This window comes from Marmota marmota, unplaced genomic scaffold (genome assembly GCF_001458135.2).
Source record: "Marmota marmota marmota unplaced genomic scaffold, marMar, whole genome shotgun sequence".
NCBI classification, from domain to species: domain Eukaryota; kingdom Metazoa; phylum Chordata; class Mammalia; order Rodentia; family Sciuridae; genus Marmota; species Marmota marmota.
In genome coordinates, this window is record NW_026000338.1 from 273,174 (window position 1) to 290,085 (window position 16,912).

The 16,912-nt window shown below is 35.7% G+C and overlaps 1 protein-coding gene across 1 annotated transcript in view; it reads right to left on the minus strand.

Moving 5' to 3' along the window:
* Window positions 1-2,020: 2,020 nt before the first annotated feature.
* Atp7a (ATPase copper transporting alpha) overlaps window positions 2,021-16,912 on the minus strand; it is a 129,705-nt gene continuing 114,813 nt past the window's right edge. The window contains exons 16-22 of the mRNA XM_015505870.2: window positions 14,096-14,290; window positions 12,396-12,578; window positions 10,394-10,610; window positions 5,388-5,534; window positions 4,092-4,234; window positions 2,667-2,870; window positions 2,021-2,146 (exon numbers count right to left, since the gene is read on the minus strand). Coding sequence (XP_015361356.1) covers window positions 2,021-2,146; window positions 2,667-2,870; window positions 4,092-4,234; window positions 5,388-5,534; window positions 10,394-10,610; window positions 12,396-12,578; window positions 14,096-14,290 — 1,215 coding nt within the window. The remainder of the gene's footprint in view (window positions 2,147-2,666; window positions 2,871-4,091; window positions 4,235-5,387; window positions 5,535-10,393; window positions 10,611-12,395; window positions 12,579-14,095; window positions 14,291-16,912) is intronic.

Genomic DNA, 16,912 nt, shown 5'->3' on the forward strand with positions numbered 1-16,912 from the left:
CCACAGAAACAGATGAAGCAGCCATTGCTGCAGATCCCATCCAGGGTTGCAAAACCAAACCAACAGGCATAAAAACCCCTAGAAAATGAGTTTGGATTACAGTAGGCAGTAGTAAACAGATCATCAATGTGCTTTTTTTTTTAACATTTTATTTATTTATTTATCTATTTATTTATTTATTTATTTTTAGTTGAGATGGACACAATACAATTTTATTTGTTTGTTTATTTATTTATTTGTTTAATGTGGTGCCTCACCCATGCTAGGCAATTGCTCTACCACTGAGCCACAACCCCAGCCCCATCAATGCGTTTTTCACACACACACACACACACACAAATGATTTCTTTGATATTTCTTCAGCATTTTATCTTCTTTGTGGTAAGGATTTACGTTGTCAATTTTTCTTTTTTTTCTTTGTTTTCCAATTTTTCATTAAAATTGCTGTGAACATTCCTGTATGTCTCCTTGTATCCATGTTTGAGACTTTCTCTATGGTACATCCTAGGGGTAAAATTGCTGGGTCATGATAACATGATCTAGCTTTAGGTGGATATTCCTTGGTTCTCCAAAGGAGCTGGACCAATTCACAATTCCAACAGTGTATGGGAGTTCATGTTCTATAAACTCATCCACACTTGGTTTGACAGACATTTTAATATTTGCTCATATAATGGAGATAAATATAGACTTACTATACTTTAAATTTTTATGTGCTTATCTGAATTTTTCTGCTGGTTCTACAGTGATCATATATTACTTGTATAGTTTTTTTAAAAATCACTTACTCCATGAATTAATCTTACTGGGCTGAGATTGTTCTTTTGCTCTTTGACCCTTTAGCATTTGTTATGTCCTTGTTGATAAACAGCTTTGTAATTGTTTTCATGTCATTTTATGTCTTTGTCTCTCAAAACCAGAGAGAATAAGTAGAAATGGATAGCTATTTCTCCTGTCATTACCAACTCCTATCAGGCCTCTAAATTTAGGAGATTCTCAGATGCTTATTAAATGATCCTAAATTATTATTTCTTGGCCATTTACCTTTAATCCATCTCATTTGGTCTCTAAACCTAAAATAACACCTATTGACTATAACAGATTATTAAGAACTGAAAATTCTGTGTATGCTACAAATCACAACTATACTACTAGACCAAAACTGACACAGAGTAAAAAAGACTGGAAGGAAATATAAAATGCAAACAATGGCTATGTTTGGGTAATGAAATTAAAGTATATTTGTGGCCAGGTATGGGGATACACACCTATAATTCCCAGCTACTTAGTAGGCTGAGGAAAGAGGATCACAAGTTCACGGCCAGCCTCAGCAATTTAGTGAGACCATGTCTCAAAATAAAGAACAAAAGGGGCTGAGGATGTGTAGCTCAGCAGTAGAGCACTACTAAGCATACTCGAGGCCCTGGAGTTCAATTCCCAGCACTGTTAAAAATAAAAAGCAAATCTGTTCTTGGGCTGGGGTTGTGGCTCAGTGGCAGAGTGCTTGCCTCACACATGTGAGGCACTGGGTTCGATTCTTAGCACCACATAAAGATAAATAAACAAAATAACGATATTGTGTCCATGTATAACTAAAAAAATTTTTAAAAGCTTTACAAAAAAAGTAAATCTGTTCTCTTTGGCAGAAAAATAAATGAATGAATAAATAACTGTGTATGTGGATATATGGAAAAAAGAGATGACACTATGCAGCAAAATATCAATTTTTAAGCTTAGGTAAAAGGTACACAGATTTTCATTGTATCATTTTTTGATGTTAATGCAGATTTGACAATTTTCAGAATGTAAAGTTGAGGGGAAAAGAAACCTGTCAGAATGCTCATACATTCTTACACTATAAAGAACACCACTGAAAAATGAAAAAAAATATTGGCTTTAACATTACTTCTCACTATGGCAGCAAGTTATATACAAAAACTAAGCTAAAAACTAATAATACTAAATCATCCAATATAATAGGTTTCTAATGACTTTAGTAAAAAGCAATAATAGTTAAGAGTCACATACCAGCAGCTATGGGAATTCCAACCAGATTATAAATTAGAGCAAAGACAAAATTTATCCGAATCCTCTTAACTGTCTTTCTTGATAAGTCAATACTTGCCACTACATCCAAAAGATCATTCTAAGAACAGAAATATTTATGATGTTAGTGAGAGATTAACTTTACTAGTAACTTTTATATTTGACACTGTGTATACTGACGACTATGTATACCTTACAGTAATAGGTGTATTAACCACAAATCTCAGACACTGCTAAAACTTGAATCAGACTTGGAAGATGTTTTACAGAAAATTTTCCCAGGTTCTGAAAACACTTTTAGGGTTGTGTGCTGGTATAAGAATTAAATATAATTAAAATAACCTCAACAAATATTTACTGAAGATAACTGTATTATAAATATATTCCTAAATCTTATTCTTCACATTGGAAGCTTAGAATTCTCACTCACATTGCTGCATTGAGAAAGTCAATAGGTAATTGGTAAGATTTCCCATACTCCCACCTCAAATACTCATAGTCTTAATAACTAAGAACATGGGAATTAAGGCAGAAATACTGTGTTCAATATATTTTATGACATTATCACTGACCATGTAGGGTAGTTTCATGTTCCTCAGAGGTCAGGCCATTGGACTTACCCTTATCAAAACCACATCAGCTGCTTCAATGGCTACATCTGTGCCTGTGCCAATGGCAATTCCAACATTTGCCATTGCTAGAGCTGGGGAGTCATTGATTCCATCTCCTACCATTGCTACACGTTTCCCCTCCTCTTGAAGTTGCTTCACTTTAGCAACTTTGTGGGAAGGTAGAACTTCAGCAAACACCTTAGTAATGCCAACCTACAGGAGGAAAATAAACTCAATTCATTTCAAGAAATAATACTGAGTACCAGAAGAATAACTGGGTAATAATGAGTCCTCTTTTTTTACACACCAGATGTCTACATTTTAAATGACTGATAATATCCAGTGATAATATGGGAAGTGAGCATTCTTATATACTGTTGTTGAGTGTGTAACTGGCACTGTCTTTTTTTTGGGGGGGGGGGCATTTGGCAACATTTATCTAAGTGTACACATCATTTGGTACAGCAATTCTACATCTAGATGTATTTTGGACAGACATGTACATATACAAAGATGTTTATTAATGCCTGTTTAAAACCAAAAAAAACCTTTCAAATTCACCTTAATGTCCATCATTGGGGGAATGGTTAAATAAATTTTGATAAATCCATACCATGGAATTCCATGAAACAATACAGAAAGAATGAAATAACTTTATATGTTCAGACATGAACAAAGTTCTAAGGAATAGTTATATTAAAAAAACAAACTAGTGAATAATCCTTATAAAATGATCCCACTTGATGTTCAAAATACCAGAATTATACATTTGTATATGAACATATATATGCATTTGTAAGCGGAAGGGGTAGAACTAGACATACGAGCAACATTTCAAAGAATGGGAAAAGGGTGACAAACTCTTTACATCCTTCTATATTTTATATAGAATGTATTCATATATTCCTTGTATTATTTATTAGAAAAGGAGAGAAGGCATTCCCAAGTAGAAAAGATTGAAAAATGTTGGAGGTAAGGCAAATGCAGGGGTCAGCAGAAAAGTGGTATGTCAAAGTGGTGCATTAGGAAATGGTTCCATTAGTGGTGTTTGGGACTGAACAGAAAGGAACCTGTCTGGTGTTATTGCCATATTTCAGGCAAGAGATGATGAGAACCTGGCTTAAGCTGACAGCACTATGAAGAATACGAGCAACATTTCAAAGGAAGCATCAACAGAAACTGGTGTATAGGGTCACTCAAGCATCCAATGAGCTAAGCAAATACCCTTTTACTTATACTAGGAACACACAAAGCTCAAAATCCTTCTAGTATAGCATGCTAATCCTTCCTTAAGGAACCAACTAAATCTATTTGGTGATAATGAAAATAACAGGTCATGTGAATTTTTTGTATCTGAATGCAGGAAATAAAATATATATGAATAATTAGAAGTTACTACATGCCCACACCCCAACAACTAAATAAACCAATTACCTGAGAAGCAATAGATCTAGCTGTTTTACTGTTGTCTCCAGTCATCAGAACTACTTCTAAGCCCATAGATTTCAGGATATGAACAGCCAATTCTGCTTCAGGCTTCACAGTATCAGCAATGGCTATCAAGCCACACAGCTCATCTAATAACAGAAGCAGCAGAAGACAGTTTGGAATACGGTGAAAAGTAGAATAATATTTTAATGTAACATTTCAGAAAGAAATAAATTTTGTAAAGTTGTTCAGGGCTTGACTTAACTCAAGACATCTCTGAACTCATACAGACTTTATACCACTAACCCTATAATCAACTTTCATATCTAGTTATGAAAACTTCACAGAGTAAAGTAGTGGTAACTAACAAAGGTAGTAATAGGAAAACAAAAAGAGAGACCTTACTGGATATTAAAATAATCTTTTCCTTTCCTTAAATAGTTATTTGCCAATAGCTATAAACACTTCTTAGCTAATTTAAAAGCAAATGAAACTGACAACTAATACTTTTTTTTTTCTTTTTAGAGCAAAAGGGGTGTGTGAATGGAGCTAAAACTGGCATTTTAACATAGGTAAAAAAATTATTGCAAAATACTTATTTTATTCTATTTAAAAGACAAAAGTAAGCCAGGCATTGTGGTGCATGCCTGTAATCCCAGTGGCTCAGGAGGCTGAGTCATGATTATGAGTTCAAAGCCAGCCTCAGCAACAGTGAGGCTGTTCTATATTTTTTACCTACACTGACTTACATCCCCAACTATTTTGGGTTTTTTTAAACAAATCCATGATTGGCTTTTATTTATTTAAAACAGGCTAAGAAATAAAATAATAAAAGTAGACAAATGAAGAGGATTTTTAAAGAGTTTTTCCCTTCTTTTTTATAGTACTGGGCCCTAGCCCAGGAAATTTTAATTACTCAGTAAAAATCATACGTTATTTAATGTTTTCACTTTGTATCCAGGGGGCTGGTGAATAACCCACATAGTTCAGAAGTCTCTCAAAAATACGCAAGAAAGCACTGGGTATGGTGGCTCACACTTGTAATCCCAGAGACTTGGGATGCTGAGGCAGGAGTACCACAAGTCTGAGGCCAGCCTCAGCAATTTAGCAGGATTCTCAGCAACTTATCAAGATCTGGTCTCAAAATAAAAATGAGGGCTGCAGATGTAGCTCAGTAGTAAGCACCCCTGAGTTGAATCACCAGTAACAAAAACAAACAAAAAGACCCCAAAATACCCAAAACACACATGAAACAACTGAGATTACAACAGTGAATCACAACATACTCATGGAAAACCTTACCGTCAACTGCCACCAATACAGCAGTCCGACCTTTTCTTTCATGTTCAGTCATGGAATCATCTACATCATTATTAATGATGAGACCATTTCTAATCATCCATTCCCGGTTACCAATGAGGACTTTATACTGCTGAGTATTAAAAGTATCTGAAAGTAAGTACAGAAATAACATTTGGTGAGCTCATGTAATCTTTATAGAAACTCTATGAAGCCAGTTCTTCCTGTCTAATCTTGTAGTAAGTACAGCATATTTTTGGTAGAATACAACCTGGAATAGCAATTTTCAAATTTTCTGGGAATATGTTCTGCTCTTCCATGTCTCTGGGCCTTTGTATATTTTGCTACCTTAACCTGAATATTTTTACCTCTCTGCTCCAAATAGTAAACTTCATTGTATTCTTCAAGAGCCAATTCAAATGTCACTTTCTTGGTGAAGCTTTCTGTTTGACCTTCCATAGCAATTCAATTAAGTTCAAAATATTTATTGTGCATCAGTAGCTGAATGTTGGACATAAATATGCCACCATGTTAATGATTCATTTTAAACTTGTAACCACTAACTTTAAGTGAGCCCTTAGTGCTGTCTTGAAGTTCATCTATATTTCCTTAGGTCATTCATTTTCCATTTCTTCTAGGTGACTATTTTACACCTTATCCTCTCTTTTCCAATCTCCAGCTTCTCCTCCCCCATTCTCATACTAGATGAAAACTCTGGCTCCTACTTCAGAAAGAAAATAGAAGCAATTAAAAGACAACTTCCACAAGCTCTCATTATCTAGCCTAGTGATCTGCACCTCCTGTGTCCATATAAGTTACCATCCCTTCTATTCTTATAAACTGACTTTGTTCCAAATTTTAAGACCAACCTCTCCATTTGTGCATTAGATCCCCCTCTTTTGCTTATTTCAGAACATCTCTCCAACAATTCTCCCCTCTCCTTTTCTATCTCTGCTGCACATTGTCCTAACTTTAAAAACCCCTCTCAATATCACCTACTGCTTTAGCAACCATATTTCTCTGCCTGTGTACACAGCAAAATTTCTCAAGTGTTCTTTATTGACTGTCTTCAATTCATATCTCCCATTCTTACATGAACCCACTTCAATAAAGTTTTTTAGATTTTTTTTTAGTTCTAGATGGACACAATACCTTTATTTTATGCAGTGCTGAGGATTAAACCCAGTGCCTCACATGGGCTAGGCAAGTGCTCCACCACTAAGCGACACCCCCAGCCCCTCCAATAAAGTTTTTGCCTCTCCTATTCCAATGAATCATTTACACCCTACACCAGTGACCTTTACTCTAATAAACCTACTGGTTAATTCTCAACTATCATCCTACTTGTCCTATTAGTAGCATTTAACACAGTTGTTTACTCCCTCCTTTTGGAAATGCTTTATTTGCTTGGCTTCTAGAACACCACATTCTTGGGAATAACTCCTTGTTCAGCACTTTTCAGTCTTGGCTAATCCCTCCTCATCTCCCTGACCTCTTAATTTGTTGTGCATTGGGGTTCAGACTTTAGCACCTCCTTTGTGATCTTATCCAGTTTCGTGTCTTTAAATACTACTCATATCAACATTGTCCAAAGAACTTTCTATAATTATGGAAATGTTGTGTATCTGCTCTGTTTAATATAGTAGCCACTAACACACACATCTGACTATTGAGCTCTGAATTGGGGCTACTAAGATTGAAGAGCTAAATTTTAAATTAAATCTTAATTTAAATAGTATCATATAACTAGTGGATACTGTACTGGACATCACAGATCTATAAGCAAATGACTCCTAAATTTATATGTATGACTCAGCCTATTTCTGACTCCTGTAGCCAGAAATTTTCATTTATACGACATCTCCACTTGAACATTTAATAGGTACTCAAATACATGTATAAAACTAACTTCTGATCATTTCTCCAATACTACCTCTCTTGTGGTCTTGCTCATCTTATTTAAAGGGTAACTCCATTCTTCCAACTGCTTAGGCCACAAACCACAACACAAATTTTGACTCTGGTTTCTCTCCTACCCCAGATATGCAACCTGTGAAAAAAATCTTTCAATTCTTCCTTCACGACACATTTAGAATCAGAACCTAGATGATGGTAACAGCCCAGCAACTCATTTTCCAGCTTCTGCCCTTGCCCCCAACTCTTATCTCCATAGTGTATTTTTACCAGAGCATCCAGAGTGACAATGTGAAAACATCAAGTCAGATTCTGTCTCTTCCTCTACTCAAAACCCTTAAATAGCTTCCTAAGAGTAAAAACCAAACTCCTTATTTTTATTTATTTTTTGTGGTGCTGGAGATTGAACCTAGGGTCTTGTGCATGTGAGGCCAGCACTCTACCAACTGAGCTATATCCCCAGGCCCCCAAACAGTCTTTTCAATGTCCTTACATGATCTAGTCCCATACTACCTCTCTGATCTTGTCTCCTACCCCTTTCCAATTCATTTATTCTGCTCTTGCCATACTGTTCTTGCCACTCCTCAAACAAATCAAGTACACTCCTGACTTAAGGCTTTCATACTTGCCATTCCTCCTCCCTTGAATGCTTATGTCATGGATATTCATATAGCTTTATGCCTCAACCCTTTCAGGTATCTGCTCAAACACCATCTTCTCAGTGAGGCCTACCCTGATCAGCCTATATAAAAATGGTACCCATGGGCTGGGGATATAGTTCACTCGGTAGAGTGCTTGCCTCATATGCACAAGGCCCTAGGTTCAATCTCCAGCACCACAAAAAAAAAATGGTACCCACTAATCCCAGCATTCTCCATACCCTTTTCCCTGCTCATTTCCTTCCATGGCACGCTATCTCCATCATACTATATTTTCTGTTCTCGTGTGTGTGTGTGTGTGTGTGTGTGAGAGAGAGAGAGAGAGAGAGAGAGAGAGAGAGAGAGAGAGAGAGAGAAATAGATTGAATTAGAAATAAAATTTAACCCAGGGCCTTCCACATATTAAGCACAAGTTCTACCACTGAGCTACACCCCCAGCCCTCTCTGCTGATTCTTTAGTGCCTTGAACAATCTGCTCAACAAAAACTGTTGAATGGTTTCCTATGTATCCGTGTTCTTGATTTCAGAAGTCCACAGACAAATAATAAAAAGTCACAGACTAGTATAGATGGCTGGTGTATAAATAATTATTGTGTAGTCTATATAGTGCAAAAATGGAGATTAAGTACAATTATTATTTAAGAAGAGCAATTCTCTCTGTCAATATATGTCAGTCAGTGAAGAAAGAAGTGAGCTTGGTCTTGAAAGGTAATCGTAATTTCACCAGGTAAATGCTATTTGTGTGTAAGAATATTACATAGAGGAAATAGTAAGTGAAATTATCTAATAATCATGAAATGACACACTGTAAGGAGGAAACTAAGTAGTTAGGTATGGATGGAACATAGAGTACATGTGGAACAATGGAAAAGACAAAATGAGTGATATAGGGAGGCAGGAGACATAGCACAGGGAATAGATCTTGAACAAAGTCCAGAGACTCTGAGCTAAGGAGAGAAAGAACCATTGAATCTGGGATCCTGGGCTGGGTATATAGCTCAGTTGGTAGAGTGGAGTGCTTGCCTTGCATGTACAAGGCCCGGGGGTTCAATCCCCAGCACCACACACACACACACAAAATCTGGGATCCTTAACCAAGATCTATGGATGGGCTTCAAGGATACACATGAACCTCTTATAACGAACATATTGTAAAGGATAGATCCATAGCTTTCATTACATTCCTCCAAAAGATTCATGATTCACAAAATAGGTCATAAACCACTATAAAAGAGTCATGGGACAGAAAATGATATGATCATATCTGCATGTTAGCAAAATCGCTCAGGAATAAATGGGTGGAGAAGTAATGGCACACTTAGGTGGATAGATCATGTTTTAGAGGCAGAAAAAAGATCAGTGGGAAGCTCAGGAAATAGGCCTTGGCCAGAGATACAGGTTTTACAGTGGTAGTGAAGGCCTGTAAGTAGAGGAATAAATAATAGGCACGAATGAGACTGTACAGAGAAAGTATTAAAAATGAAAAAAATAAAAACAAATACATTCCTGAGGATATTCAATATTTGAAAGCAGAAGAAAAGATGAATTAAAGGAGGATTACAAGGTACAGCCAAGGATATGAGAGAGAATCTAGAGAAAGCAGGGTCATGGAATAAAGGGAGGAAAGAGTGTTAGAGAGGAATAAACATCATCAAATGTCTTAGTGAAGTCACATGGGATGAAGATGAAAAGTGACCACTGAAGAGGGCTCTGAGTGACCTAGAAAATATAGTTTCAGTAGTATGGATGGAATGGAAGCCAGATTACAATGAACTAAGGCATGATTCTGAATTGAATAAGTGAATTCAATGAATGAGCCTACTCATTCTCAAAGCTTAGATACAAAGGAAAGGAAAGAGTCTAGATGGGAATATAGTGATTTTGATGGGAGGAATATTCAAAGATACAGATTTTGGAGTGGTAATGGAAGCCTATAGACAAGAAGCTACTACAGAAAAAGAGTTGGAAAATGGAGAAGCAATGGAATATGACAGAGAAAGGTAAGTCCCTAAGGAATTAAGAGAGCATAGAATCTAGAGCAAAGATGAAGGAATTTGCTAGGCAAGACAAGGGACATCTCTTCCTATGAAAAAGGAATAATTTGGGCAAAAATAGAAAGAATGCATGCCCGAGAACCATAATTTTCTATTTGATAAATACAATAATTTGCAGTGGGGAATAGTCATAGTGAGAAATAAAAGAAGGATCACAGAAGAGCAACTAAAACTAGACCTGACCACCCTATAGTGGTGTCAATGAAAACAGTTAGGAAGTGTTCTTAAGTAAACTGAGTGAAGATATCATATGACCCATAGTAAAGAGAGAATGAAATCATGATGCCAAATTTTGTTTCTTATATAACAGTTCAGGGTTATAAAATTAGCCATTTGTTCATAACTGCACCATTATTTATACTACGAAGAAAAATTAGCTTACTTGAGAGCTGAGCATCAATAATCATGGAAGACGAAGTTGATGACTGTTCATTTCTTGCATCAATTTGAACCAAGGATGCATTTTTAATGTTATTTTCCTCTAACTTCCAGTTATTCTTATGTAACAAGCCTTCAATATTGGTGACTTTACAGCTAATACCACAGCCTGGTACGACCTGGAAATCTATGCAGGTACCCAAGGTTTCAGTATCCAGCTCCTAACAAATAGAAACAGAAGAATTTCCTCTGTTGATATGATAATCCAAGGTCATCCATTAGCAAGATCCAAGAATACTCCTGGTGAATTCTAAGTATTTTGAATAAAACTGTCATGTATCATTGCCTACTTGATAGTGGATTTTGATAAGAATAAAGAAACAGAGCATTGAGTATAACATACAAAGTTACAGGAGAGTCTCAAAATCCTTTTTTTAATTTTACTGTCTCAAATTTGTAGAAAATATGGAAGCCCTGCTATTCTCTGCCATTTCCAATAGAGAATCACAAGTTAAATTTTTAATTCGCAATCAAGTCAGGTTTTCTATTCAGTGCAGGGCAAAGGGTAATAAAGAACAGGGCCTTTAATTACCAGAGTACACTATCATCTCATTCTGTGTCCTTAGTAAGCCCAAAGAATTCTGGGGGCCACCATTGTTTCCTGGCTCTTTATATCTTCATCCTGTCTGTTGTTTGATTTGAGTGTAAAGAAGCCAGTTAGTAAGAGGAAAGAACAAATGAAGAAATGGCAACACCAGTGATAAAATTGTCACATTTTAAGTGTAAAGTGAATGAGAGATAATTAATAAAGAATTTATACAAATCAATGAGAAAAAGACAGACCTATGGGGAAACAGGCAAAAGATACAGACGGGTTAGAGAAAAACAAATTCAAATGGCCAATAAACACAAAAAATGTTCAACCTTACTCATAATTAAAGAATGCAAAGCAAAGCATCAACAAGTAAATGTTTTTCATGTTAAATTGGAACAAAAATATCGGTAAGAATGTAGGGAAATGAGCAGCCATAACTTTGGGTGCCGGTATAATCTGGTAGAAACTCTTATATGGGCATTGGTAATATTCATCATATAGGTGTTTCTAATATTCATCAAAATTTAATTGCAAGCATCCTTTGATCTAGCAATTGCACTGAGAGGCATTTAACAGAGATGGACTTACAAAAGCTCATGAAGATGTACAGTGTACATTACAAGAGCCAAAAAAATCAATCATACAACAGAATAGTCATTAAAAACAATATGATACAGAAAATTCATGTAACCAAATAAAAAGCAAGGTATCAAAGACTGGTCATTGTATGGCCTTTGTATGTAAAGTTTTGAAAAATGATAAATATAAATAGGTTTGTTTATGCACTAAAAATGGTTAATGAGCCCAATGCAATGGTCTGTATGTATATACTCAGCTACTCAGGGGCCTCAGACAGGAGGAGCACTTGAGCCCAAGAATTAGGAACCAGTCTGGGAATCACAGGGAGACTCTATCTCTTTAAAAAAAAATGGTTAACAGGTGCACACCTTTGTAAATAAACCCAAAATTATTAACCATGTACTTTAAAAAGATGAATTTTATACTATATGATTTATCTCTTAATAAAGTTGTCATTAAAAACGACTGGAGGAGATTAACAGCTGTTAAATTTTGGAGAGAAAAATTATGGAAGGGGGAAGGAAATGGGGTTTTCGCTTTTTATTATGTAATTCACTGAACTATTTGAATTTTCCTATCATAAATATATATTTCTTCTACTTTAATTTTTAGTGTAAACAGGGGTTATCTATGTGGTAGGATTATAGTTGAGTTTTGTTTTCTTCTTTATATGTGACTGTGTGAAGAAAATAAGACATGTATGGTTAAATGAAAAAAATACAAGTCTTTTAGCCTCTTATCAACTATATAGCTAAACTATAGCCAAACACCAGTCTAGATTTGGCTTGTGTAGTTTCTGCAGGAGTGACTGTAAAAGAGAAAAAAATCATACCTGCTTGCAGTATTTGGTTATAGCTGCTCCTATAGGGTGTTCACTGTTACTTTCAGCAGTCCCCACAATGGCTAGGATCTTATTACGTGATATCCTATTACTTTCCACTAGAACCTTTACTTGGTTCACTACTGGGGTTCCATGGGTAATGGTTCCAGTCTTATCGAATACCACTACCTTTACCTGTAAGAAAATTAAAAATACAATGCATCTATGACTTGATAATCCTTAACATCACCTTTCCAGAAATGAGAAAATACTTACTTTGACAAACAGATTACTATTTTGTTTTGTATAGACTTACTTTTGACTTAATTTGACTTCATGGTCTTTGGGAAAACAAAAAGGAAAGAAAAGGAAAAACTGTTTAATACTGCTAAATGTCTGAGAATACATGATTAAACAATCAGAGCTAATTGTTAAGGGTTGACTGTTAATAGGTAATTAAGAGGCCTCTGGCGCCTCCAGGGAAAACACAAAGGCTTTCAATACTAATGAATTATAGATCCGTTGGGGAAATCTGGGCAGTATACAGATGATTATAAGAAAATAGTTAAGTAATTACGCTGCGATGAGTGCCAGTAAAGACTAGCTGTGTTGCTTTGGCTTGATTTGAGACTTGGGCTGAGAAGAGAAAGCTCAGGGAACCAAAGTGGGAAACTCAGCCCACAATGGAAAAGGGAAGAATCTGGAATTCCAGAACACACGCACCTCACTGTAAACGCAAGATAAGAACCTTGAAAAACAATAGCTCAAGGAACAAAGATTAAAGAGAAATGAATATTAAATACAAAGCATGATTCTGGACAAGAGAAAAATATAGCTATAAAGGGCATTATTGAGACAACTGAGGAAACTGGAACATGGGTGTAGATAATAGTATTATATCAATATTAATTTCTTGATTTTGATAATTGTACTGTGGTTACATAAAGGAGTGTCTTTGTTCTTCAGAAAGGTTCCCATCACCTGCAGCAAAGGTTGTATGGTTCTCTATCCTAGTCCTGCAACTTTAAATTTGGAATTATACCAAAATAAAAACATTTCTGTGAAAATGGCCTGTATTCACTGGCTAGATACAGTTCCAGATTTCTTCTATATTTATTGCATGCATCTGTATATACTTTATATCCTCATATTAGTAGAAATGTGTGTATTTATTTATTTATTTATTAATGAATGAAATGTGGTTTTAATTGAAGTCAAATAGCCTTAATTGAGATTATGAAATCCTAATATGAGACAGATCAGGGACACAATTATATTTCTGAAGTCATGGCTTAGAACTGCCAGCTGGTGGCAGCAAAGGCAAAGAAAGTGCATTGTAAAGGCAGATGCAAGTTAATGCTGAAGAACATAAACAGGGGGGTCACACACAAATGCATTAGAAGCCTGCTAATCTTTGGCAAATTTTCCCAAGTAAATACTTATTCCATCTTCCTGCCCTAAAGACTTGTCTAGACTGAGCTGGTATAAGGATACAGGTTTCCCACATCAGTCTGCTTTAAGAAAATAAATCTGAAGTATTTTTAGAGATCTTCGATAACTAAAGCCAATCTGAAGCAGAACCAAAACACTTTTCTACCTCAATCATCAGAACAGTCCAAGAAAAAACTCAGCTTATAAACTACGTGGAAATAATTTAGGACTCTCTTCTCAAGTTTGGATGGGGCAATTTGTAGTTCTGGGAACTGCCTTACCTTATGAGCCATCTCCAATGGCTCTCCACCTTTGATAAGTATACCATTTTGAGCACCTACTCCTGTACCCACCATCACAGCAGTTGGAGTGGCCAGTCCCAGTGAACAGGGACATGCAATACACAAAACTGTGATAGAGGCTTGGAAAGCAAAGCGTATTATCGTTTCTGTTCGGGAGATACTTCTATTGTAGCCCTTTAGAAGAAAGGTATAAATTTTGGTTAATTGATTTAAAGCTGTTCAAAAGAAAAGAAACAAAGCTTAGCCCGTTTAAATAAGACAACAATGTTAAAGTTACATATCCTACCTAGATACCAACATATATGTTTTGGTTACTAGTAAGAAATTTTTTCTTTCATGAATATAATAGTGACATAACTGATAAATAAGTACTAAACTCAAGATTTCATTTTTTATTACTCCAGCATTACAAACTATGGAGTGAATATAAAAGGAAGACAAAACTCCACTTTTTTTCTTTTTTTTTCTTCTTCTTCTTTCTTTTTTCTTCCCCATATGAAGACTGAGTGTTCATATTATGAACTTTCAGGAATAGCTATAAACATGGGGCATGATTCTCAATAAATGTGATTCTGAACAAATAGAATTCTAGTCCTCTGCATGCTAAGATCATAAATCTGGGGCTGGGGATATAGCTCAGCTGATAGAGTGATTGCCTTACATGCACAAGGCCCTGGGTTCAATTCCCAGCACCACACACACACACACACACACACACACACACACACACCAAAAAAAGATCATAAATCTGCCTTTTACACTATTCTTTAAAGACAATGAAAAAAACTCACCTGGCATGTCAAGGTATTTAAATCATATTTCAACAAAATTCTTTCAGATGTAACAATGTGAACTGAGCTTATGCCCTAGTTGAGCTCCTAGTAACACCGAGTGCTCATGTGGGGAAATATGATTAGCAGTTTTAGGCAAAATCTCTGAGGACCCACGGAATTCATGAGAAAAATTCCTGAAGAACACACATTCTAAAATATTTTCCAACAATCTTTTTTTAAATTTTTTTAGTTGTAGTTGGACACAATACCTTTATTTTATTTATTTATTTTTATGTGGTACTGAGGATGGAACCCATTGCCTTGCATGTGCTAGGTGAGCACTCTACCACTGAGCCACAACCCTAGCCCCCTTCCAATAATCTTACTGTTAATTGTGCACTTAACCAAGATGGATAGCTTAAACAAATATTTTCATATTATGTACACATATGTTATACCAATAAATGATGTACCCATATGATGTACTAATGACTGAAACATAAAATAGATACACAGTTGTTATGATTCTATTTTTTGTTTTGTTTTGGGTTGGTTTTGGTACCAGGGAATGAACTCAGGGGCACTCAGCCACTGAGCCACATCCCCAACCCTTTTTTAGATTTTATTTAGAGACAGGGTCTCGCTGAGTTGCTTAGTGCCTTGCTTTTGCTGAGGCTGGCTTTGAATTCTCAATCCTCCTGCCTCAGCCTCCCAAGCTGCTGGGATTACAGCCATGTGCCACCATGTCCAGCTATTTTTTTATACCAGGGACACTTAACCACTGAGCTATACCCCCAGCCCTTTTTTATTTTGAGACAGGATCTGAGTTGCTCAGGGCCTCACTAAGTTGCTAAGGCTAGCCTTGAGTTCATAAACCTCCTGCCTCAGCCCCCTGAGTTACTTGGGATTTCAGGTGTGTGCCCCCACACCTACTTTCTACTTTTTCTTTAACTGAAGGGACAAAAAGTATAAAACAGTGTACAGCATGGCATTTAAGAAAATAAAACAAAGTAAATCTTTCTTAAAGTGTTAGGGTTTTTAACTAAGTTCTTAAATATCCATCCAACAATAGATCTATATAGAAATGAAATTGGAAAAGATTTTCAAAGATATCTAGTGTTACGCTTTCATGTATATCATATATGTATGTTTTCACATGTTATGTTTTAACTAATACTAATTATAATTCTACAATGTAGGTATTATTATCTCTATTGTATAGCTAAGAAAATGGAAGATTACAGAAGTGATTTAAATTTATATACCTAATTTGAGGCACAGAGCAAGTCTACTTTATCACTTTACAACAACAAACTTTAGAGATCATCTGAAGTTTTTCTAATGTATCTATATAGTCTTTTGTGAAAACAAAATCACGCCAGAAACAAGACTAAGTATAAAATGCAAAAGTTCAATACTTCCTTTTGGAAAAATCACAAAGCATAATGAAAATTTTTTTCCAAAAGGAAATCTTTTATGTTTACATAAAAGCAAGTTTATTCTCATGAGTCTCCCACTCCATCCCCTTAAAGATACAGTAGTTTCCACTTATCTGTGGTTTGAGTTATTAGCAGTTTGAGAAAACTGTGATCCAAAAATATTAGGTGGAACCAGGCATGATGGCACATGCCTATAATCCCAGAAGCTCGGGAGGCTGAGGCAGGAGGATTACAAGTTCAAAGCCAGCCTCAGCAAATTAAGAACCCCTGGGTCCCATCCCCAGTACAAGAAAAAAAAGATTATATATATGAAAATTATAGAATAAATATTTGTAAGTTTTAAATTGCATGCCATTCTGAGTAGCCTGATGAAATTTCATTCTGTCCCACTGGGATATGAATTATCCCTTTGCTCAGCATATCAATGCTAAATACTACTCACCCATTAGTCACTTAGTAGCTTTCTCTCAGTTATCTGAACAACTGTTGAGGTATTGCAGTATTTGTGTTCAAGTAGTCCTTCTTCTTTTAATATTTATTTTTTAGATTTAGGTGGACACAATATCTTTATTTTACATTTATGT